This window comes from Lissotriton vulgaris, chromosome 8 (genome assembly GCF_964263255.1).
Source record: "Lissotriton vulgaris chromosome 8, aLisVul1.2, whole genome shotgun sequence".
Taxonomy (NCBI): Eukaryota; Metazoa; Chordata; class Amphibia; order Caudata; family Salamandridae; genus Lissotriton; species Lissotriton vulgaris.
The window spans coordinates 285775470-285801190 of NC_141696.1; the positions used below are offsets into that span (position 1 = coordinate 285775470).

Genomic DNA, 25721 nt, shown 5'->3' on the forward strand with positions numbered 1-25721 from the left:
TTAGGGAACATGTACTTTAAAAGACGCAACCGCACAGCATTTCCAAAAAGTGTTTGGAAAGGGTTTGGGGGCAGATGGCAAAGAGATGACCTATGGAAGTGTAGGTATTTTTAACATTCTCTTGTTTGGTACCCATGATAGTTACAAACTAGTATTTGAGTGCAATACTGCCACTGTACACCACATCCACTGTGTAAACATTTCCACCAACCACTACAATGGTCAATTTAAGTAATGGCATGTATGGGTATCCGTTAGACCTGACATCCCAGGAGTGGTTTTCTCCCTAACCGTTTGCCTTCAGACTTCATGTTTTGCTGACTTCACATTTGAAGGTTTTAGGACTCTGCACAATTTACCACTGCCAACCAGTGCTAAATTGCTTGTGCTCTCTCCTTAAATCATTTTAGATAGGCTTATACCCAATTTGCATATTTAATTGATTTGTAAGTATCTAGTAAATTAGCAGGGCCTGTAAATAAATGCTACTAGTTGGCCTGCAGCACTGATTGCACCACCCAATTAACTAGCACTTTAAACATGTTTCAGGCCTGCCACTGAAGTGTGTGTGTGTGTGTGCAGTTTTAAAATGCCATCTCGACCTGGCAAAGTAAACCTTTTGCCAGAGCCAAAACCTCCTTATGAATACATATAAGTCATCACTGGGATAGGCCGGGGACAGCCAAGAGGGCAGATGCGCAATGTATTTAAAAGGTTGGACATGTACTTTTAAGATTTACATGTCCTGGTAGTGAAAAACTCTTACATTTGTTTTTCACTACCGCAAGGTCTACTTCTACCACAGAATAACATTGAAGTCACCTTTGTACATTTCATAAGTGTAATTTCCAAATGGGAACAGATGACCTCTTCATGTTTGGTGTCTCTGGAATTGGCAGAACACCTGTGCACTTCAAAGCATGGCTCTAGGAGCTTCTTCTCACTGCAAAAAGGCACAACAGGATATAAATACTCGATGTCAGACACCAGCACTTACCAGCAGAGTTACTCCAAGGGGTAGTTGGCTGGCCTCCTGATCTGAAATCTCAGGGACACAACAAACTTCCAACAACCTTGCACCTGGATTCAGCCATCTGTGACTCCATTGTGCCAAATGGAGCCTCCCCAGTCCTAGACACTTGGAAGTTGGCCAAAGGGGCTTGTGGATGCAGCAGAACTGACGCATCTCCTCTGCTGTATGGCGCATCATCAAGCAGAACCGGGCCATCGCCGCTGCTGCATGGATTGGACCCATCAAAAAGGGCTGTATCACCTCCACAGTCTCCGACGACTTTGGAATCAGCACTGCACAATGCATCCTTGGCACAGACTGTCACATCCCTCTTAGCCGGCAGCCTCGACGACGACGCCAGACCCTGCATCGCAGCCTCACCGCTCTTTGAAACCAACTCATCCTCGACGCCAAACTTCGCGTCAAAAGCCCCATCACAGAGATCCTCATCAAGGATGCAGGCCCTAGCCTTGCTGCCTCTACGCATCTTGATACTGACGCATTGCTTCAGATGCGCAATCCATCTTTGAGGCAGATCCTTGCAGCACTCCACAAACAAGGATTTAAGGTACTTTGTTCAATAGGTCTAACTGGGTCCCTGTAACCGGCCCGCGCTCCATCGTGGTTGGCCCAAACTTGTGACTTTGTCATGGTCCATTGCGACCAGATATCCACAGTTGGCGCTTTGTGCTTTTTGGCAGTATGTGCACTAAAATCTTTGAAATGTCATATCTCTTGTTGTACTGAATGTATTTTTTTGGTTTGGTCTTGATTTATTAATTACATTTGACTCTATTTTTCTAACTTAGTCTGAGATCCTTTTGAGTGGTGCTTTTCACTTTTGTACTGTTTGAAATGTTGCACAAATACTTTACACATTACCTCTAAGTTAAGCCTATCTGTGCCAAGCTACCAGAGGTTTGAGCACAGGTTAATTTAGGGTTGGCTTTTGCCTCACGCTGACAAGGACTGTGGTTCCTGCTTGACCAGAGCTCACACTCCAGTCAACCACCAACCTAATTTCTCACAGTAGCTATTCCAGCAGCACAGCTTATGTGATAGCATCAATTATAAACTAGATGTTTTCAGGGAGTAGGAGCTCATTTGCCTTGGAGTATTAGTTGATTGGACAAGTGTAACCCTGGGCGAAGAACTACGCTCCGTTTGCGGAGTTTGCGGAGTTTTGGCAACTCCGCGTTCCGCGGAGTTCGCGTAGCTGCCGATAACTCCGCTATCCGGTGCGGAGCGTAGTTGTTGCGCGCTAAATAACATTGTCGCGCGCTAAATAACATTATCGCGTGCGCGGCAATGGCTTACCTTGGTTCTGCGTTCGCTTTTTCCCGGTCGCGTCTGCCACCATGTTTGTAAACCCTCCCGTGCGACTGTGCGAACGCGATAACGTCATTGGAAGCGCGATAAAGCCATAAGGACGCGCGAACGAGAAGATGAGTTCCCGAACATGTCTTGCACAACGCGACCACATTAATTGACCCGGAACAGGAAATAAGGGAACGCAAGCAGGCGGGACAAACCTCTGGGGTAATTTAGCGCGCTAGCCATCCCGAGCATGCAGGCAACGCCCCGAACACGCGCACCGCGCTCCCGAAGACGAAAAACGGCGCGCGAACGGGCCCAGCAAGCAACTCCGCATGGTTGCGGAGCTACGCGTAGTTCGCGGAGTGCAACTACGTCTTCGCGTAGCTCCGCGGAGTCCGACTCCGCGAACTACGCCCAGGGTTAGACAAGTGCACACTGGTACCGAGTTCAGCTAATTTTTCCAGCACCAAATCATACAACGCAAAAAAGAGAAGAAAATAATCTTCCGTGGCGCAGAACTCTCAAATAGATTTTAAATCCTAGAACTTTTTGTACATTTTTTATAATATCCTTCTGTCAATTTACAGAAGTTTATTTTTAGCTTGCATGTGTATGTCTTGACATGCGCAAACACCACAGCTGCTGGAACGTGCGTGTTAATGTTTCCCTCAAAGTCACAAAAATGTCCTTACATTAAAGAGAGCGCCAAATGTCTTACATATGTTTTGTGGAGTACAGCTTTCCTAGTCCATTAGTCCACATAAAAAGTATTCTTTTGCTTTTGTTTTTGCAGGAAGGCTCCATGGATAGCCTGTATGAACGTGTCCAAGAAGCTCAGGATCCTAAGGAGAGCCTTTGTAGAGATGCTAGAAGCCAATTTAACACACTGATGAAATTCGTTCCACCTGACAGATCGATATCATTTGTAAGTGAAAATGCGTTTTAAAACATATTTGTGCTCCATATTTTGCACTGATTTGAAAATGTGGGGAAAACTGTTCCTATATGGGTGTGAACTATATTGAATATATTGTCTTTTAATTATACAAACAACTGTGAAAACACTGGCAGTGCTTTCTGGGAGTTGAATAGTAATCTGTCCAACCATTAGAAGAGGAGATCTTCCTATAGAAACAATAACAATACAGATCAGTGTACAATGAAATACATGGCTTCGAGCTATACAGCACTATCTTACATACTCCAAACTTCATTTTTTTATTTTGGGGAACGAAAGTGTGGCTTAACGGCTAGAACGGACGACTTTGAAACTGGGGAACGGGTTCGAGTCTGACAGGAGGCTCAAACATCCTGTGATTCTGCGCAAATCACTCAATCTTCCTGCGCCTACAAATTAATGTGTCCGTCTGTAATGCAACTGTGGCTCATCTAAAGCGCTCTGATACCTTCGTGGCCAGCGCGCGCTATATAAAACTGCAACAACAACAAAAAACTGTAATTTTGGAATGGCATTAAAAACGAGAATTTCCTAAGTAATATCGGAGACTTATCAATATGAAGTCACCAAGTTGATATTTGCCTGAACAAAACCCCCACAAGTTGCATAAGCGTGAAACATATGCAAGGCTCTAAAGTGCAAAGTGGGTGTAAAAAACTAGGCATGAAAATTGCAATGGAAACACACAATAAAAAAACAATTCGGACTGAAAACTTGGCATATAATAAAGAAAATGGCCCAAATTTGTTCACACCTACACCTGCGACCAGTGATAGAATGCAAACACAGAATCAAAATAATCTTTATTCGGTAAAAAATACCATAAAAAATGCTCAATATAAAAACATTATGACAGTAAATCATAGAGTTTGGCCATGTTAAAATGAGCAGCGAGCAATACACAATATAAAATCATCATCACAATACATCACGGTATTGACTGTTATTAAAATATCATATCCACATAAAATCTCAATGATATAGAAAGCACCATCCTAAAAATCGAAGCATAAAAATGTCCAACTCAAATCAGCTCGTAGTGAATGTCCTTAGACCCAACTATCCCAGCCATATTCCGGCTGAAAAGTGCATTGTGCAAAAGTGCCTGAAAGAATGAGGAAAGACCTAATCTTCCCATAATCTTTGAGGGGTCATTCCATCGCAGCAAATCTTGTGCAGATGTATAGATTTAAAATAACCAGATTAATAAGTACATTGTGCAAAAGTGACTGAAGGGATGAAAAGAGGGCTCAGAAATACTATTTCCCCAGCAGTGTCCTCGTTACCACGGCAGCAGAAATACATTTATAGCTCATCAGACATATATTACCTACTGGCGGTCGCCAGTAGGTATATATAGTTAGGATTTTTTCTCTATGGAACTTTTGAAAATTCTATGTCTAATAACTTTGGTGTTTGTGGACGGAATCGGCTGAAATTTTCAGGAAAATGGCACATTTTGTTTCTGAGCAGCCCTTGAAAATTTGGGGGGGTTCCGTCAAGGGGGGGCCGAGAAAAAAGGGGGGTCCCAAAACGCATTTTTCCCATGTTAATTTCCATAGGGCGGTTGGCCTCACTTTTAGCTCGAACGGCTGAATGGATTTGCACGAAACTTGCCAAAATTGTAGGGACTGTTAGCCCGATGTGCCTTTGCTAGGTCTCAATATATGTGCTTCAGTGGATTTTGAGAAATTAACGTTCAAAAAAAGATATATATATGTAACAGCGCTCCGGGTAGCGCTCCGGTTCGCTTACTTTTTGCGTAACGGAGCTTTGCGAAGCGAAGCTGATTGGCTTTCCGGTGTCTGTCAACATTCTAAACAGTCCGTAGCGGCCGCCATCTTGTCTCTCGGTAGGATCGAGAGACAAGAAGAGGCGAAAAACGAAGGGGGAATTTAATGAAAGGGGGCAAGGTAGACCCCTCTTGACCCCCTAGGAATGATGTTGGGATTATAAAAGAGTCCCGAGGGGAAAATAAAAAAAAATTGATTTTTCGCGGTAGAAGCGCTTCCCGGATCGCGAACCGGGCCGCAAACTGGTAGCAAAATGGGAATTCGCCATTTTGTGTTTCGATTTAATTAAATTACTAGGTATAAGGGGGTACGGGAGACGTATCCTGATCCCTTATGTTTTCTGAGGGTGGCTGAGGAGGCTCATATATGTTGATACATGTCTTCCAGCGGCTGTGCGTGAGCGTTTTATTTTTTTTGCTGCGTGACGTCTGTTAACGTTCGATTCGATGGAAATCAGGAAGTGTTGACCGCCAATTTGTCACTGCGATAAAATATTTTGTTATAAATTAATCCTTATTGATAAACATTGTCTGCGCCATCTTGCCTTTTTTCCAATGCCACAATTTTGTCGTGCACGGCAGCCATTTTAGATGCCTTGACCAGACCCACTCTCTGCACGCCGTCGATTCTCAGCACGGCTCCCCACCCTCGCAAGCATCTCCCCCACGCACTGGTCACCCCCGCTCTCTCTCTCATGCATGGGCCATAAACCTCCCCCCATCTGCGCTGTTCTTCTCTGAGAATCACACCCTGTGCCCGCCCGACACCTCCCTTTCACCCTATTCACTACCGCACCCTCTGACTCTCCTCTTCCTCTGTGTCCAATTGTCCAGGCCGGTCCCAGGCTATCACCTAGCCCTGCGGATGTAGTTTATGGCCCCAGCTGTAGAGAATCCAGACATGCCAACCCTCCCGATTCAGGCGTGAGACTACCGATTTCAGTGCTAGTCTCCCGCCTCCCGATTCCTGCAAGCAAAAACCCGATTCCTCGGGGGTTTCAGCTGACAGGGCTTGGTATTGTGTTACGTGCTAATTCTTCCAAGAAACGTCAGAGGGCCGATGCAGGGGCTCTAGAAGGGGTGATAAACCATTTAAGCCTCATTAACAAGCGCATGGTCTTTTAAAGATCTGTGAAGTACTCGGGGCGGCGGTGTGTGTGCCCTGTTTCAGGAGCGGGCGGGGGGCGGGGGGGCACTGCCAGCAACTTGCCAGGCCAGGCAGTGTTCAACACTTGCATCACCCTTTCTCTGCCTGCTATTGCGCTCCATGATTCGGAAAGGTAAGAAAAAGAACGTGCATTTGAGTTTGAAATGTCCGATCCTGCAGCAGCACACTTCCAAAGCCCACACATGACAATAACCCGATTCAAGGCCCCATTCTCCCGATTTTTTAAAAAAAATCTCCCACTTTGCTCTTCTGAAATGTTGGCATGTATGAGAATCATCCCTCTTCAAAGGAGTTACAGTAGATGAAGGCCCCCACCCCATGAGATCCGTCACACCATACGGGTTCCTACTATCTGATAACCATCCCGTATTGTGCTTGGGGAGGGGATTCTCACTGTGAGGGTGTGTGGGTCCGAGCCTGAAGCGGAAGATTCCAGGGATGCCTCTTTGTAAATCAAAGTTTTTACAATTATGTGTCACATTAAAAATATACTCCAACAAAGTAGTAGGATTATAACACTTTAATAAATTATAAATATATAGAACGCAACAAAAACAGTAAATACATTTAAACATTTTTTTGAAAAAAGAAGCAACAATGGTCAGTAGCTGTGTTTTGTGCGAATAGTCCCAAGGCAGCACAACGTGCTGAGTTCTGGACGGCACCCAGGTGATGTTACCTGGGTGCCGCACTGGTTTTTGGTATCCTACAATGCAGCTCTGAAAAATGGCGTGGGGCATCCCGGGGGGTGCGTGGGGAGGCCTCGTCAGTAGCGGTCTGTTGTGCGAATAGTCCCAAGGCAGCAGAACGCGCTGAGATGTGGATGGCACCCAGGTGATGTCCAGTAAGTTGCCGCACTGGTTTTGGCATCCTACAATGCTGCTCCGAAAAACGGCGTGGGGCGCCCCGGGGGGGGTGGGGGGGAGAGGCGGCGTGAACGGGCCTCCCCAGGTGGCGGCTCATGTGCTGTAGTGGGGCGCCCCTTTACCGTTTCAGTTGCCATTCCGCCCGCTTTTGGTACACTGTGCCAAAATCCGCCATTCAGCTGAGTTGCGCCTACTCTTGCGGTTCAGTGATAGGCGGCTGCCACAGGACTCTCAAAATGGCGGCAGGCTCTTTCCCTTTTGGGCCTGGTCCACTAAAATGGCCCTGGGACACCTTGGAACTCGGACGCTTGTCTGCTAGGTCTTGGATCCCATTCTCGAAAGCGTCCCCTCAGCCGTGAAGATTCTACAAAAGTCTTGGGGGCCCTCGACTCCTGCAGGCTTCCGGTGGGGAGCGGCTGCCATGATTGCTCGCGGAATGACCACGACGGAGCCACAAGATGGTGGTGCTTTCATGCTGACGCCAGCTTCAGTCTGAAACATCCAGAAACAAGGTGGGGCTTTCATCGTTTGGGAAAAAAAAATGTTCTAAACCAATGAAAAGTGTTATTTTTAGGTCATATGACCAAGCCTTCCATCATTAGGAAACCAAAAGTAAAATGAACCAATGAAAAGTTTTATAAACAAGTCACATGACCTGTTATGCGGCATAGGGCTATAAAAAGCGTAGAAAATCCGTTGGCACGTGAGGCGGCGTCAGTAGCGGACCGATGTGCGAATAGGCCGAAGGCAGCATAACGCGCCGAGATCCGGATGGCACCGAGGTGGTGTCCAGCAAGTTGCTGCACTGGTATGGATATCCTACAATGCTGCGCCGAAAGTCGGCGTGGGGCGCCCCGTTGGCCTGTGAGGTCGCGTCAGTCAGTGGGGGCTGTGCGTCTCCCCCAAGATGGAGGCTCCTCGGCTGCAGTGGGGCGCCCCTTAGCGTTTCACTCGCCGTCCAACTGAGTTGCGTCCGCACTTGCGGCTACAGTAGGCCGAAGGCAGCACAGCGCGCCGAGATCTGGATGGCACCGAGGTGGTGTCCAGCAAGTTGCCGCACTGGTGTGGCCATCCTACAATGCTGCGCCGAAAGACGGCGTGTCCAGCTGAGTTGCGGTCACTATTGCGGTACAGTGACTCGAACGCGCCGAGATCCGGATGGCACCGAGGTGGTGTCCAGCAAGTTGCCGCACTGGTGTGGCCATCCTACAATGCTGCGCCAAAAGTCGGCGTGGGGTACCCCGTTGGCCTGTGAGGTGGTGTCAGTAGCGGACCGATGTATTAATAGGCCGGAACCAGCACAAGGTGCCAAGATCCGGATGGCACCGAGGTGGTGTCATAGTTGAGAGTTCTGAGCAGTGCTTGTAACACTGTCTGAAGCTTATTTGCACCTGCTGCAGCTTCACTATCGCCCTGGTGTGGCCAAAGATCGCCCATGACATAGGCGGCCGGCTCCCGGGGTCCGGCGGAACTTTTTTCCTTTTCCTTTGTGCATCTTGTCCCACAATCCGTTTGACCTGAAGACACGACCAGGTCCCTGAATGTGAGCAGGGGGACGTTATTGATTGAATCAAAATGGCGGCTTCACACAAAGATGAGTCAAGCGTTGCTGTTGATGCTATACAGACAAAAATTGGTTTTCAGTTTGTACATTCTTCAGGATTTTTTTTTCCATCCAAGGCTGGTTGAGAGTTTGTAGAACAATGGCTTCAGATTTTCAACATACTACTCTTCAACATTCTTCCTAAATGTAACAATGTGAGACTCACTAGGAGAACGGCTGTTTATCTTTCCTTTCAAAATGCTGCCAACAATATTTTCTGAATGGAAGACACCATCTTGTAGCATAAAGGGCCGAAAGGGGTTCTGGTCTGGCCGATGGTTGGTGGAGACATTTTGACTATATCTTGGACCTGCCCGGCCTCGCCCAAAATGGCGCCGGTATAAATGGGACTCGTAACTCCTTGTTGTGTACTGGTTGAACAACCTTGATATCACGAGATATGAATGCAGTTTTGATGCTCATGGCGGGCGGGGACGAGAATTGATTGAATATTTCGACATCCCTATTGATATTAAGTTCTGATGTGTTATTGATTACTGTACTATTGAAAGTTCGAATTAACGTCACCCATGGTACTTGCCCGCAAATGTATATCTAGATAATTTTATTGTAAGTGGCCCTGTCGTATTTTAATTACAAAATGTACGTCCACCGATTCCGCAACTGTTAGACACCTTAGTTCTTGCAACCTAATGGCCCGCTCGTTACGTTCCTCTACAATGTAAATGTCTCCTCATCATATACGATTTCAGTTTGCTCCGTGGCCGGCCCACGTGGTTATAGGCCCGTATTTGTATACTGACATTTTCACAATAAAGGTTTTTAAAACAAAACATGGTAGTAGTATTTACATTGGTAAAGTTTTTAATTTTAGTCACTGTTTTCGAATCAGTAAAAGGCAAGTGAAATAAAGCAGTCCAATTACATGACGGATAAAAGGTATAATACGTAGGAACGCAGTTAAGATAAATGGTCAAGGGCAGTTGTGTTTTCCACTCCTGCAACATAAAGTGATCGATAAGAATCTGATAATCAGGCGTATCGGCGACTAAGACAGCAGGCCGAGCCTCTTTTACTCAACGGCTCCGTCATGGGACGAAGAAACGCCCTTTTTCTCGAAAAAGGAATATATTTTACTTGCAGGACAGTTGTAAATTTTCCGGGAAAGTACATTAGCCTGGAACATTATAACATATATGTTTAAGAAAAAATAATGTTCGAAACCTATAAAAAGCGTAATTTTTAGGTTATATGACCAAGCTTTTCATCATTAAAATAACAAAAGTAAAATGAACCAATGAAAAGTTTTATTAACAAGTCACATGACCTGTTATGCTTACGTTACGCGCTGCGCGCCGCGCCACGGATCGCTTCCGGGAAGCTGCGATTCGCGCACCGGAGCACTTCCGGGTGCGCTAACGCGGCGTGTCATATAACGCATTACGCGACAACGTAGGTCCAGAATATAGTCAAAATGTCTCCACCAACCAGCGTTCGGAACACAACCCCTTTCAGCTTTCTAAAAAGTTCTGTTAAATGACAACAGAAGGGACAGGCAACAAGAACGATCAGTCAAAGAGGGGAGGGCAAGTTCTTCTCTACCGGGTCATGTTGGGGCGCTACCGGAACTGATCGAATTGGTAGTCTACAGTGTTTCTGGATGTTTCAGACTGAAGCTGGCGTCAGCATGAGAGCACCACCATCTTGTAGCTCAGTCGTGGCCATTCCACGAGCAATCATGGCAGCCGCTCCCCACCAGAAGCCTGCGGGAGTCGGGGCCCCCAAGACTTTTGTAGAATCTTCAAGGCTGAGGGGACGCTTTCGAGAATGGGACCCAAGCCCTATCAGGCAAGCGTCCGAGTTCCAAGGTGTCCCAGGGCCATTTTAGTGGACCACGCCCAAATCTGAAGAGCCGGCCGCCATTTTGAGAGTCCTGTGGTAGCCGCCTATCGTTGCATCGCAAGAGCGGGAGCAACTCAACTACATGGTGAGCGAGACGCTGTAGTCGCAAGAGCGGGCGGTAAACAGCTGAATGGCGGAAGAGGCACAGTGTAGCAAAAGCGGGCGGAATGGCAACTGAAACGGTAAAGGGGCGCCCCACTACAGCGTGTCTTCAGGTCAAACGGATTGTGGGACAAGGTCCAGAATGGAAGAGTCATCAAAAGGCAAAAAGTTCCGCCGGACCCCGGGAGCCGGCCGCCTATGTCGGGGGCGATCTCAGGCCACACCAGGGCAACACGACTTGGGGAGGGGGCAGGAGCTAAGTGCCATCTCACCGCCCCTCGGGGGCCTCCGTCAAGCGGTTCAGGGAGGCACCGCATCACATTGTTTAACAATGCAGTCAGGTCCACAAACGGCCCTCACTTACTTTGAGAATAGTGAAGCTGCAGTAGGTGCAAATAAGCTTCAGACAGTGTTACAAGCGCTGCTCAGAACTCTGAACTATGGCACCCAACATCCAGAACTTATGCCATTTGAGCATGGCAGTGACATCGAAGCAACTCAGGGACCAAAACCATGAACGTACACTCACGTATGAAAATCTTACTTGGGGAGGGGGCAGGAGCCAAGCGCCCCCTCCCAGTCCGCGCCACCACACCGTATGTTGAAAATCTGAAGCCATCGTTCTACAAACTCAACCAGCCTTGGATGGAAAAATCTAGAAGAATGTACAAACTGAAAACCAGTTTTGGTCTGCATAGCATCAGCAGCAACGCTTGCTATCAGAGTGCATGAGTTTCATGCTCGATCGATTGAGCTAGCCGGATCGGGCAACAAAAAGTATAAAATAGTTATGTAAATAGTTATTTAATAAAATGTTTTACCCTGTTACTTTGCTGGTGTGTTGTATATATTTATAATATTTGCATAGGGTTTGTCGTTATTTTGGGTGGGGTGGGGTGGGCGGCGGAGTCGAGCTGTCTTGCAGCCATCATGGTGTGGAGCTAAGTTCATCTTACTAGTTTCGTATTTCTCATGAGGGGTTGTTCTTAATGTTTCTATTTTAGCGAGGTCAAAAACAGATCCCATTAGTGGCCTACTGATTTTGCTCGATTCCTTTTGTTTTTTTTTACTATTTTTCACTATCTGCAAAGACTAAACAGAGTATTGCGACTCTGTGCTTGTTTGTAAATACAGAATGAACCAAAGAGAACCAATTCTAAAACAGTAAATGCTTGGATAGCAATCAATCAAATAGAGAGAGAAGCAGGCACGACGGATTACAACGGGGGCAAAGGCCTGCGTTAACTACCCTTCACTATCTGCAAAGAGAGAGTACTGCTAAGAGAAAAGAGGGGGGGGGAAGGGGGGGCAGCGTTCAAAGTACATCAGCGTGCATAAACACGAAAATGTTTTTACCTATCATGTACTTGACATTTGACAGCATTTGATATTTGGTATTAAAAAAACATTGAAATTCACAGAAAAAACCATAGGTTTTAGGCCATATATAGTTAGGAATTTGCATTTACAAAACCTTGAAAATGCACTGAAAAAACCATTGGTTATAGACCATATATAGTTAGGGATTAGCCTTTTCAAAACCTTATTTTACTCACACAAAACCATTGACATTTCATATATAGTTAGTTGCAATAACTATATATCACGCACCCGCAATCCACTGCTGATGATGTCACATATTACATCATTCATGACATGGTTAGTGACATCACTGATGACATCACTGATGACATCTCAAATGACATCACTGATGACATCTCAAATGACATCACTGATGACATCACTGATGACATCTCAAATGACATCACTGATAAAATCACTGATAACATCTCATTTGACATTACTGATCACATCACTGATGATATCATTCATGTGATAATACCATGAACCTCTTCAGACTCTAATATAACCTTAGATACAATCAGTGTAAACAGACACTCACAGACTGTCACTCATCCATGGAGTTACTCACACACCTAGTCAGTCATGCAAAGAATCAATCACACCTCCATTTCCTCAACTATACAGTTATACACACCTTACTTAATCAAACATATACTAACACATATTTACTCTCTTATACAATCACTGATACAAGTTCACAATGATCCATACAGCCACTCACACATTCACTGGCTCTTATGCACAGTTATTTATATATGTCAACTCTTACATGTACTGTGTTTTACATATGTACTTACTTTGACATGCAGCACTAAGAAATCCAATCACTCACCAATACACTCATGGAGACAGTCAACCGCCCATACAGCTGTTTCCACATGCACTTTTGAACCCATACATCTAGTGAATCAACTGCTCACACATCTATGGACAGAGTCACACACCTCCCAGCCACCCCCACACACACACTCACTCTCCCATACAAATACTTGGGCAACCAATCAATAACCCATATAGTTACTCATATAGCTACTGATCAACACATGCAGCAGTTTACAGAACAACAGATATAAGGATGCACAAATTAAGACAGTTTAGTCACTAACCCATGCACTCAGTGAGACACATTTAATCATTCTCTCATACAGTCAGTCATGCACCTACGAAATCCTTCATCCAGACACTTATACATCCACTCATTCTTCAATATGTAAGACATATTTTAACTTTACAGAAACATACAGTCACTGGATGTTGTCATCAGTGATGTCATCAGTGATGTCATTTGAGATGTCATCAGTGATGTCATTTGAGATGTCATCAGTGATGTCATCAGTGATGTCACTAACCATGTCATGAATGATGTAATATGTGACATCATCAGCAGTGGATTGCGGGTGCGCGATATATAGTTATTGCAACTAACTATATATGAAATGTCAATGGTTTTGTGTGAGTAAAATAAGGTTTTGAAAAGGCTAATCCCTAACTATATATGGTCTATAACCAATGGTTTTTTCAGTGCATTTTCAAGGTTTTGTAAATGCAAATTCCTAACTATATATGGCCTAAAACCTATGGTTTTTTCTGTGAATATATATATATATAGTTTATAAAAGCTGTAAGTAAAACAGGGCAGGTCTACATCTCCTAATAATAATAACACATTTTATCAATGGGATTAGAATGAGTTTCCTAGGCGCATAGTAAAGCTTACAAAAAAATAAAAGTGCAGCATAGACTGCTCTGAACATGAATCACAGGGGCACAATTCAAAGGTGGAGTCAGAGCGGGCATTACTGGGATATGAGACTAAAAAGAGGGCTTTGTTAAATACAAACCTCATCAAGTAACATCTTTGGGGGTGTTGGAGTGGGAACAGGAGGTGAGCTCCACAGAGTTCATGGTTACTAAAGGGAGATACCTAGACACCCTCTTCTTTCCCGTCACCACTACGTCTTTCCCTTAAGGCTAAATATTACTGTTTGAGCTTATGTTTGGGGACAGGGGAGATATTGTGCAGGTTGTAGAAACACTCAACTCTCCCTAGTATGGCTATTAATGTATACCAGCCATGGAATGATGTGTGCATGGTCAAGGAACAAACAATCATTTATAATTTCTGGATTCAGTAGGGTTTCATGTTTGGTCCAAATTGAGTGCCACAGCATGAACGAGGCTAGTTTGATATGGTCTTCTAGGCTCCATAGGCCTAGCTCTGGAAGACAGAGATATATAGGGAGGCTGTTTGGAAGAGCCAAAAGCCTTCACAGGAACACATTTTCATTAATCTGTTAGTTTGAGGAGTCACAATATCCAAAGCTTTGGAGCCCAGCTTCTCCAGACATCTAAAATGGGCCTCAATAGTTTGGTCGAACCGAGATTTCCCAACCTTTATTAGATGCGACCATGCGGCTTTACAGTCAAATTGAAAGCCTAAAGGTTGGGACATAAAAAAAGTTTGTTATCATTAATGTAAAGTGATCTGAGGTTAGAACTTGTATTTCCAACTACCATGACGTGATTTGGCATGATCGGTCCTAAGATTAATTTCATCCATGACTAATGCAAATTTATTCAAATGCTTATGAATTTCCAAACCCATTCTTGCCATTAGGACACAATTGTCTGCATAAAGCAATGCAGGAAGCTACATACACACACACAGTCTTGCCTCACACCACACCCCATTTTAAAGAGGGCAGTGCTTTCCCATTGGCCCCATATCTTATACAACTGTTTGCATCTTCATATAACTGAGCCAGAAAATTGACTGGTGCCACATCCACACCAATTTCGAGCATGTTCTGTCATAGTTTCCCTCTATTCACTCAGTCGAAGGCTGAGGTGAGGTTCCTAAAGGCAAAATGGAGACATCAATAGCACATCCCAGTACTTTAGTTAATACTGGTGCTCATAATTCAATGTTATCAACAAATTGATCAACATTCACTTCATCTGGCTTTGTGTCTGGTGCTCTCTTCCATGTTGTGTTTGATTTCTTTCATAGTGGGGGGTGCTAGCTTCTCCCCCTTCCCCAGGAGGTTTAAAAAGGCATACTATCAAGGATACTCTCAGACTCAACGTCATTACCATATACATGAGAGAAGTGCGCAACCCATTTAGACGGTAAAATGGTGACGTAGATGGGGGGATTACGAGTGTCTCCAAAATAGGGGGCATAAACCGTCTTCCAAAAAGACAAAAGTAATTTATAACACTGGCTTTGTGCAGTCGACTCCGAGCTCTCCATGGCCAACCAGGTCACCTCAGTGGTTAGTACTTGCACAGGCCTGATGCAGCAGTTGCGGAAACTTGTCCCCCTTCTTTCTACTACCTCACTGCAGATGATAGTGTCAGCCACTATTGTCTCGAGGTTAGACTATGGCAATGCCTTATATATTGGCATTCTGCAGAAACTTATTAACAGACTACAGGTGGTATTGAACGATGCAGCCAGGCTGATTTTCAGGCTTCCAAGAATGTCTCATGCTACCCCGCTGCTGTGCAAGTTGCATGGCTCCCCATTGGGCAGAGAGCAAAATTCAAGGGCCTCTGCATTGCCCACAAAGCAATGTATGGCCAAGCTCCAACCTACATTAAAGAATGCCTCCAGACCTATGTCCCAGTCCATACATTGCGGTCCTCCGAGGCCTGCCGCCTGTCCCTCCCACGGTACAATACCACATCAAAAGGGGGCAGAGCCTTCTCTGTCCTGGTCCCACAGCTATGGAACCTGTTACATGAACACCTCCGAAAGGAACCCGCTCTCCTCTTTTTCAGGAAGCAGCTCAAAACGCTTCTGTTCAGAGAGGCCCTAAATACGGTCTAGTTCCCTATCCATGGACTGTTCATGACATCGTTTAGTAGTTTCTGTCCACTCTCCTCCAAGCGCTAAGAGACCTGCCGGTGATTAGGCACTATATAAATACCAGTTAACATTAACTAGCCCAATATGGGCATCCTAAGGGCAATTACATGTTTATAATGCTGTCTAAAGGCCCTCACCACCCCCATATCTCATGGGACCAGCTTTAGAATAGTGATAAGTTCGGTGTGTGCCTTAGAACATTGCCCATCAAACCACCTTTATGGCTTGGGCCTCCTTACCTTACAGTCAGTAGTCAAGATGTCAGCAACAGAGTTACTGATTCTAGCAAAGTCCTGTAGTACATAAACAGGATCTTGTTCATTGTACAAGCACACCATGACCTGCTCCCTGCATCTCTCTATTAGGCCTTTCAACCTGCCTCTGTGTCCACCAAAGCCCTTAATGTAAAATGCCCTTTTTTCATTTAAAAGCTATTGGCATAATAGCAAGTGTGTCACGCTGCTTCCCATTACCCACATCAAAAGAGACTGCTAGAGGGGAAAGATCACTCAGGCAATTATGCAATATTGAAAAATTGGTGGCCTGGAACTTGTGTTGCTGGGAAAGTGCAATAAAGTCGATTAAACTCTCCGTGCCTCTTCCCATGTAAGTAACATAACTAATTACGGTGTGAACTGCAAGATTTATAGCGAGAAAATAGGAATTCTCGGTTAAGATGTAGTTAAAAATATCTACGCATGGGCTGCTTTCAAAATGACATTGATCCTCAGTATCACATCCTTGCACCCCACACAGAATGCTTAGAAACTGGACACAACCTACAGCTGAAGTCCTCTCCCCAGATCACATTACAGTCAATACTAGGCTTGGACATAATCTTACTGAAAGACTGCTAAATACAGACCGATAAATCTGTATTGCCAGAATTAAAATTGTAATGGTAAAAATCAACAATAAAAAGCATTTCCTGGAGTTTGTTTTAGGAGAATAACAATTTGAAAATGGGAGGAACCAAGATACGTTATATGAATCCTCTTGTCCCTTGTGGTGGAAATCAGAGTGAACAAGCCACCTGTACAATGGCGTAGCTACACACTTTGCCGCACTTGGCTGTTCCTTGCTTTACTGCCCTGACTTTCTGGCAAACGCATGTAAGAGCAGGGGGAGGCACTGACCCAAAACTCGTGCAGCCTGTAATGGAGCACCCCCGCCCGCACCTTGCTTTGCCACTGCACCTCTATGGTGCCCCCCCAAGGATGTGTGGCTCGTGTGTGAATGGAAATAAACCCACCTACGTGAACTATGTCACAACCCCAGGTCTCTTGTAGGCAAACAATGTCGAAGTTCTTCATTGTTTCAAACCATTCAGTATTATTCACCTCACTGTAGAGGCCAGCAACATTTCAGAACATGCCTTTAAAATCAGATTTAGGTTCCATAAATTGCCCAGGAATGGCTGTAAGTAGGCCAGAATTAGTAGCTGTGACATGTTTAGTATAATCAACAGGCAGCTGTGTTAGTTAAACCACCAAAGAAGCTGGACTCTGCATTCTTTGGCCCTGTGTTCAGTCATCTCTCTTGTGTTGAAGCAGAGGTTCAGAGGAGCTGTTGCCAAACTCTCTTGCTCAGGCATAGGCCATCCTTTCATTTCACAGTGAAGGCTCAAACTTCTGGAAGTGCTTAAGCAGGGGCCCAGGGGGGTTGTTACCAAACACTCAGGCTCAGGCATAGTCCACCCTTCAATATCACAGTGAGGGTTCAAGCTTTCGGATAGAGCGTGGGCCACTGGTGACCCTGTATTTAACAGTCAATTGACTTGATCCAGAAGTGTAAACCGGTTATTTATTTATTTACATGAAGCTTATAAAGCGCATGGTTACACTAGCTAGTGTGTCCCCGAGCTAAGAAGACATACTGAGTGAAGGACTGGAGAGCAGAGACCTGGAGGCCCCTAGCGCGTAAGTTAGCTAGTGGGAAACAGGCTGGTTTTGAGCTCTTTGCGGAAAACCGCTTCAGATGTTTCAAGTCGTAATCTCTGTGGGAGTTTGTTCCAATGGGTAGCAGTCATGACTCTGAAGGATCTTCCCCCCATTCTAGCTCTGGTTAACTTTGGGACCTGGACTCGCCCAGTTCCACTAGAGTTGGCCCGTCGGACTATAGGGCTCAAGCATATTGTGAAGGTACTTAGGGCCCTTCCTTTGTAAGATCCGGTGTCCTACACAGAGTGCTTTAAAAACCACCCGTTCCTTGATTGGCAGAGAGTGCAAGGTTGTAAGTGCTTTCTTAGCTGATGCTCTCTTAGGGAGCATCAGAATCAGGCGGGCCGCCGCGTTTTGAACGCGCTGCAACGTCTGTAAGCACTTGGCACTGGCTCCCAAGTACAAGACATTTCCATAATCCAGTCTATATGTGATTACGGCATGGATTAGAGTCTGTCTAGCCGACTGTGGTAGGAGGTTCAGGGTTTTTCTGAGGATCCTCAGCATTCCAAAACAAGTGCCTGCCACTTGTTTGGTCTGGTGCTCGAAAGAGATTTTATTGTCCAGCCAGATGCCAAGGTTTTTTATTGGATTGCTGGGACGGGGTAGATTGCCCAGCATGGAAGGCCACCATGCCGAGGTCCATACTGAGGGGGCCCTGCCCACAATCAGCACCTCCGTTTTATTTCCGTTCAATTTAAGGCAGTTCTCAGCCATCCACGTGGCGAGTTCCTGCATGTACGCATTGAAATTGGTGGCACATTGCTCCTTAGTTTGTGTCAGTGTCACCACCGATTGCGTGTCATCCACATAAGATACTACTTCTATCCCAAATCTGTCCGTGATGTCAGCAACCAGAGCTACATACAGATTGAAGAGAGTCGGGCTGAGGCTGGATCACTGGGGTACTCCCTGTTTTAGATCAATTTTGTTCGATCGTAAGGGACCCTGTGCCACTTGGAAGCTACTATCAGCAAAAAATGATTCCAGCCACTCCCATGCTTTGCCCACCACTCCTTCCCTCTTTAGATACCGTAGCAGAGTGTGGTGAGCCACGGTGTCGAACGCGGCGTTCAGATCGAGCAGGATCAGTGCCGCTGTTTGACCCTCATCCGCATGTTTCCTCAAGCTTTCAGTTGACAAGAGGAGATGTGATGGTATACTAAAATACTTTGAACAGTTGCATCGTAAATTGGAATTTTAGGTGAGCTTATGCTATTAGGTCTATAAACGTATCTCAGTGGCACTGCCACAATGCATCTATGGAAGGGACATGATATGGTCAGCCTTTCCAGCAGAGCCCCAACAATATGTTTGCTCCTAAAGTTGATAACCACAAAGTCGCCCGGCTACTCTTTGGGACTGTGTCCAACTCAATGACCAGTTGCACATTGATTATATTACTGAACAAGGTTTTGCAGCTATATATCTCTGATGATTTAGTCAACCAATGAACATCTTTGTTCTCTAACTGGTGGTTGTCTTCGTCCCAAATGAGATTTTGAGCTTGCACTTTTTAGGACTATCACCAATGGGGTAGCTTCGGCGGTAGCTGGTGAATCCTGTTAGTAACTCTCAGGACCAAGCTCTGCTTTTGATTTAGATAAACAACTCTGTCTGACCTGGAATGACCAACTTCTGCTGTATGAGGAACATTTCCTCATCAGTCAGCTAGCAGGAGGGTGCTTGCTGATGTGGGATTGTTTCGCAATATATTAATGGCATTAAGATGTGATTGTGGCCCGATGTCTATTCTCTTGAGCCACATTTGACCCTATACTGGATGTGACGGCATGCAGAGGTCTTTGCACTTATATACCATCAGCTGCTCCTCAGCCTGTACCAGCTGCCTTGGAGTTCCCTTGTTTGGCTAACATTTTCAATGAAGAGTCTATGCACTTAAAGACAGCTAGCATTGGCTCAAGAATTTTAGTTAGAGCAGCCTCAAGGAGTTAATAAGCAGGGTACATGTTGGTTCCCCTCTGTGACAGTTTGTCTGTCGTTATTCTTCGCATTTTTTAGTGGGTTTGTGCTTCCAATACAGTCATTCTGTGAGTTGTTAATTTAAATTGCAAGACTGCCATTAAAGACGCAAGAATTTGGAAGATCAGAAATTATGTCATTACTAGCATTGGTACAGGCAATATGAGAAGCTGTCCTAGTATCCACAGTACTCTCTTACTCTTACTGGGGTTTTAAAAGTTTTTTTTTGTATCTCTCAGACTCTCTTCAACACATTCAATTTCAGAGCTAATTAACCCAATGACATTCATGAGGTGGTTAGTAAGGGTGGCAGGTAATGGGCGATCATTTGAAGACAGCATTGCAGACTTTCTTTTCCCCATCAGATCTTACCTTTCCAAACGGTGATGAAAATAAAGATAGTTGGCAGCCAAAAAGGGATGGCCACCCCAGTCTTGGCCAGGCCACCGGCCTGTGCAGGTGGGCCCGCTCTTGGCCAGGTATTCTGCGCTCCACTCTGCAGGAGTTGTAGAGCGCTTTTAAGTGCTGTTTTGAAGTGTGAGCTGCAGACGGCTTCACCTCAAACAGAGGGCCATGGTGATGCTGGGGGATGTAGTCCCACCCCAGCCACGAGTCCGGTGAAATCCAGCAAATGAAGCATCTCCAATATGCATACCTTCCATCATGGATGTCATTTAGGGGTCGCCAGAGATCTCAGCTCACCTGACCTCAGAGGAGAGTAGCTAACTTGGAAAAAAAACATTTATTGTTGCAAGTGGTGTAGATCATCTCCATGTCTCCTGCTGCCCCTGACCTTGTGGAGGGAGTAAGAATGAAATGCATGGGAAAGAAGGAGAGTGAACGAGAGAGAGGGGTTAAAGGCTTTGAGGTGAAATGAGGGTAGAATAACGAAAGGAAAAACACCCTACAGAAAGAAGGATGAGAGATGAGGGGGCAAAGACAGAAGGATGTGTGTTTGAGAAGACAAAGAGAAGACAAAGAGGGATAAGAGACACCAATAATATTGTGAAAGAGACAGGTGAAAATGAACAAATAGGGGAGTAGGAGGGGTGGGAGCAAGGTGAAAAAAAGACAAAACGGATGAGAAAGTCAGATGAGAGAGGAGAAGACATGTATTATAAAGAGATCTGTGAAAAAAACATAGTTAAGATACACAGGAGGGGTGAGAAAATGTCAGCAACAGGTAAGAAAGATGTGACAGATTATATAAAAGTTTTACAGTTCACAAACAGCTGAGAGGAGGATGACAGTGTGTTAAAAGTCATATGACATTGTTAGAACTGGGGGTCTCTAGTTGGCAGAGGGAGGTACCACTGTCCAAATAGCAACCCTTGCTTCTAGTCAGGGTAAGGAGGATACACTCTTTAGATAACCCAAGCTCACCCCCTTGGTAGCTTGGCACGAGCAGTCAGGATTATCAAAGGCAAAGTGTAAAGTATTTGTACCAACACTCACAGTAACACAGTGAAAACACCACAAATGGACTCCACAACAGTTTAGAAAAAAAAAGGTATTTAATCTAAACTAGACAAGACCAAAATGGCAAAAGTCCAACATACACAGGTCAAGAATATGGTTTCAAAAGTGTTCTTAAGGTTGCGTTAAAATAACCCACAGTTGCATCACGTTTTAGCCAACAGTACCTTTAGATGCGACAAAAGTTCCAAGTGAAAGCTGTAGCGGTGAAAAGCAAGCAATGCTTCACTCCTGAGACCCTGGGGAGGCGATGCGACAACCCCGCTGGACGCATCGGGCGTGTTGCGATGACTCCGGTCTGTATGGGGAGGGATGTGATACCGCGCGTGGATTCCGGTGCACAGGTTTCGGTGGAAGCGACTCGCAAAAGGTACGATGCGACGATCTTCGGGGCGGCGATGATCTCCGGTGCGGCAATGGTGCGCGGCTCAGCGGGGATCTTCTCCTCTTGTGGCCCTTCGATGCAATGGCTCTGCAACGATTCTCAACGTGATGCGGTCCGCAAACAAGCGGTGCGGCGATCTCACCCAGTGACGACAGACTCTGCGACGATACTCGCAGCAATGGTAATCTTCCCGCACCGTCACGCAAACGAAGGGTGCGACGACTCTGGCAGCGGCAACAGGCGCTGCGACGATCTCGGCCTTCGTAGCGGCGGGAATTTCCTCGCACTGACGGGGATGCGCTCCGCAAGCGAGCGATGCGTTAAAACTTGCAGAAAGTCTTTAAAATCTTGGTTTACAGCTTCCCAACACAGGTACAACTTCCAGAGGCACCACAACTGGCCCAAGCACTCTAGGAAGGACTGAACTCTATCTGCAGAGTTCAGGAAAGCTGGGGATGAAGCCCTTTTGTTCCTGGGACTTCTTAACAGGGAGCCAGCTCTTCTCAGGCCCTTGGAGATTCCTTCAAGCAAGGGGACACAGCACAATGCAAAGTCCTTCCCCCCTCCTTGGCAGCAAAGCAACAGCAGGTCAGTCCAGCAGAGCAACAGCAGGACAGTCTTCCTTCTTCAGTTTCAGCTTTCTCCTTGGCAGAGGTTCCTTCTTGATTCAAGGATGATCTAATTTTCTGTAGTCTGGGGTCCTATACTTATACCCCTAAAAGTCTTTGTTCCCTTTATGCAGGAGGGCTCTGAGCCCGGTAAAAACCAGTTCTTGAGCACTTTGTTTTCCTGGCCTCTCCTTTCCTTTCAGAGAGAGGGGCAGGGTCGTCAGCCGCCCAGCAGGAGGTGGAGCCAGCATTGTGGAAGGCAGGCACAGCCCTATTCAGGCCCTGGTGCTATCCCCTCCCATCACTCTAGATGCAGATGGAGCTATACAGCAGAGGGATGGCTCACTCAGCCTCTAGGAGCCACCCAGCCCCTGTCACTCACAAACCAGACAGTCAATTCACAAACAGGCCAAGGCACACAGAAAGGTCAGACAAGAAAACAGACACTTTCTAAAAGTGCTGTTCTCAAACACAGGATTTAAAAAACACCTTTCCTAAAAGATGTGTTATTACATTCTGAGTTCGACTTTTATGTCCTATCTTGTTCCTATGGGAAGATGTGCTGGTAGCCACTGTAGCCAGCATTCCCCATGATAGCCTATGGGGCAAGATAGCCTTACAATAGTGAAAAACGAAAATGGCATTGATTCACTACCAGAGCATGTCACTTGCACAAGTACATGCTCTACCTTTCACACACACTGCACCCTGCCCAAGGGGGTACCTTGGGCCTTCCATAGGGGGGACCCATGTGCCCAGAAAGGCAAGGGTTAGGCCTGGACAGTGGGGACACTGACCAGGAGGACATGGCAGTTCACAGACTGCACACAGGCACTGCGGTGGCAGGCCTGAAACACCACTTTAGGGCTACTCATGTGGGTGGCACAATCAGTGCTGCAGGCCCACTAGTAGCATTTGTATCACCAGCCCTGGCACACTTAGTGCACTTTACTAGGGACTTCTTAGTGATACAAATATGCCAATCATGGATAACCAATTACCATCATAATTTACACAGGGAGCACTTGCACTTTGACACTGACCAGCAGTAGCAAAGTGCCCAAAGCATTTATACTAGCAAAAACGAAATCCAGCACAGCGTCAAAAATACAGGAGGCAGAGGCAAAAAGACAGGGGAAACCACGCCAAAGATGCCAGGTCTAACAAACATCATTTACTGTGATGTAATTGGGATCAAAACATGTGATGTTACTTCCACTGCCTCTGGCATTTTGGTGAATCCACGCACATGCCTTCTCCTAACATCTTAACTTGAAGCAGAAAAGACAAGATGTTTTCTCCAATGAGCAATAGAGAGTGATACACATAGAAAATGTTACACCAAGGGTATAATTGAGCTAGTAGGAGTGGATCTTCACCTATACACACATTGTTATGTCATGAATTCATCTCTGTATGCCGGCACGTGGAATGAATTATGAAACAGAAACAGAGCAATAACACACTATCAGGATACTGCAGGTAATTTCATTGAAAACAGGTAGTAACATCATGGTAATTGCACCTATCTGTTAGTAGTGTTGGCAGTGAGACACAAACAGTAATTTTATTGCTGACAACATGTGGTCAGAAAATCAAGTAATAGAAGTTTAGGGCCTAATTTACGAGTTTTTGGTGCAGAGCAGCAAGTCTCTTTGCTGCACTGCTCTGCGACAAAAGGAAAGGGCAGGAATGTGGTGTATTAATGACATATCACACATTCTTGTCCTTTCCCACTGCGCTGGGGCCATTTTCACTGCCTTGCGCCAACCACAGCACCCTTGCACAATGGTGCAATGGTGTCTGCATATTGTTGGCATGATTATTCCTGCACAAAAACAATCACGAGAGGCAATTTCCTGTTCTATGTGTGCTGTAGAATGCAGCATCTATGGAAAAAGAAAAAAACCAAGGAGAAGTGAAAATTGCGGCTGCTCCGGGGAGGTATTAGGTTTTGGCACCGCCCCAGGTTTACAGGATTTTATAAACCGGGGCAGCGTCAAAATCCATGGGTCTTGCGTGTAAAGACCTACTGCAACGCCCATGGAACACCTCCATGACGCAGAGTAAGGCAACATGTGCATGCATGTCTACAAATCTTGCAATGGATCGCTTTTGTAGGAACCTCTTTTCAAGATGACCATCGCCTTGGACTTGCTAATACATAAATCAGCAATTTAAAGTGTTTTCCTCTTAATGATGGAGGAGTTGTACATTTACTGACTACATTTTTTGAAAAGTCAAGTAAATATAGAGGAAAGAGAAGAGGAGATAAAAGATAAGACATTTTCAGTTGTAATTAAAGAAGAGACATCTTCTGCCACCCATAAGAATCTTACATCAAATTGCAATATGCAGTTCAATCACCAGTGTTAAAATGCCTTTGGAAATATCAAAGGTTGGAATTTTCTGCCTCAGAGTATGCCTGTCTGCCCAGCTACATACAGAAGAAAAATCAATGAAGGCCTCAAAGGCTGCCTGACATCTCATCTGAACTTATTTTTCTAGCATTCCATTGTGTAAGGCAGTATTAACTACTTCCTAATTTCAATGTATTACTTCCATTATTATTTGTGTTCCATGTAAAGCAACTCCTTTCCACTTTGGTCCAGGCTGTACAAATAATAAATGAAAAATATCAGGATGTCACACACAACAACAATTGAAGTTTAAAATATTTGGGCATTATATTTGTAAGTTGTTTGTGGACAAGACCCTTCAAAAAGTTAAGCTTCAGATATATATTTTCCAAATTAAAATCAAATTATATGTGCAAGTAACTTGATTTATTACTCCAAATTTCACTTTCACCTTTGGAATGCAAAAATATAAATTTGTGCTCTAAATCCATGTATTCCCACACATAATATTTAATCAGTATGGTGTTATATTATGTTGCGGTAAATCTGCTTCAATCAGCGAACAATGGGCATTCCTTGATGGGAATTCTTGGAAATTTGGTGGAAACCGATGCATGCGTTTGTGGGGCTACACAAACCTCTCCATGGCACATTTTCTGCCTGGATTGGGTCGCAAATTTACTCCTGGCAGTCCCCATCCATACTGGGTGAAAGGTATGAGGCTGTAAATGATGCTGGTGAGGGAACCATAGTAGAAACCCAGGATGAGAATGCTGTGGATTATGGCACTAAGATCCTCTTAGCACAGATCTAGCCCCGACACACCCCAGTATGTCCCCTAAGGCATTTCTAGATGTCCACCTAGACACTCACCACCTTTAGTTTCTAGAGTACGACTGACACCACTTCAAGGAGTATATCCCTTGGGGGGGGGGGGTTGAGTCTAGCAGAGACCCTGAGCTTGTAGTTGGCACGTTAGTAAGCTAAGGCTAAGGAAGATGAGAAAGCCAGAGAGTTTGAGAGGGAGAAGCTAAGAATAGCTCACCGGGAAC

General features: G+C 45.3%; 1 protein-coding gene across 2 annotated transcripts in view; it reads left to right on the forward strand.

The window, feature by feature from the left end:
- The window catches only part of SAMSN1 (SAM domain, SH3 domain and nuclear localization signals 1), a 523635-nt gene that overhangs the window by 38805 nt on the left and 459109 nt on the right, over positions 1-25721 (forward strand). For both annotated transcript variants that reach the window (XM_086934054.1, XM_086934053.1), the window contains exon 2: positions 3123-3254. In XM_086934054.1, coding sequence (XP_086790180.1) covers positions 3123-3254 — 132 coding nt within the window. The remainder of the gene's footprint in view (positions 1-3122; positions 3255-25721) is intronic.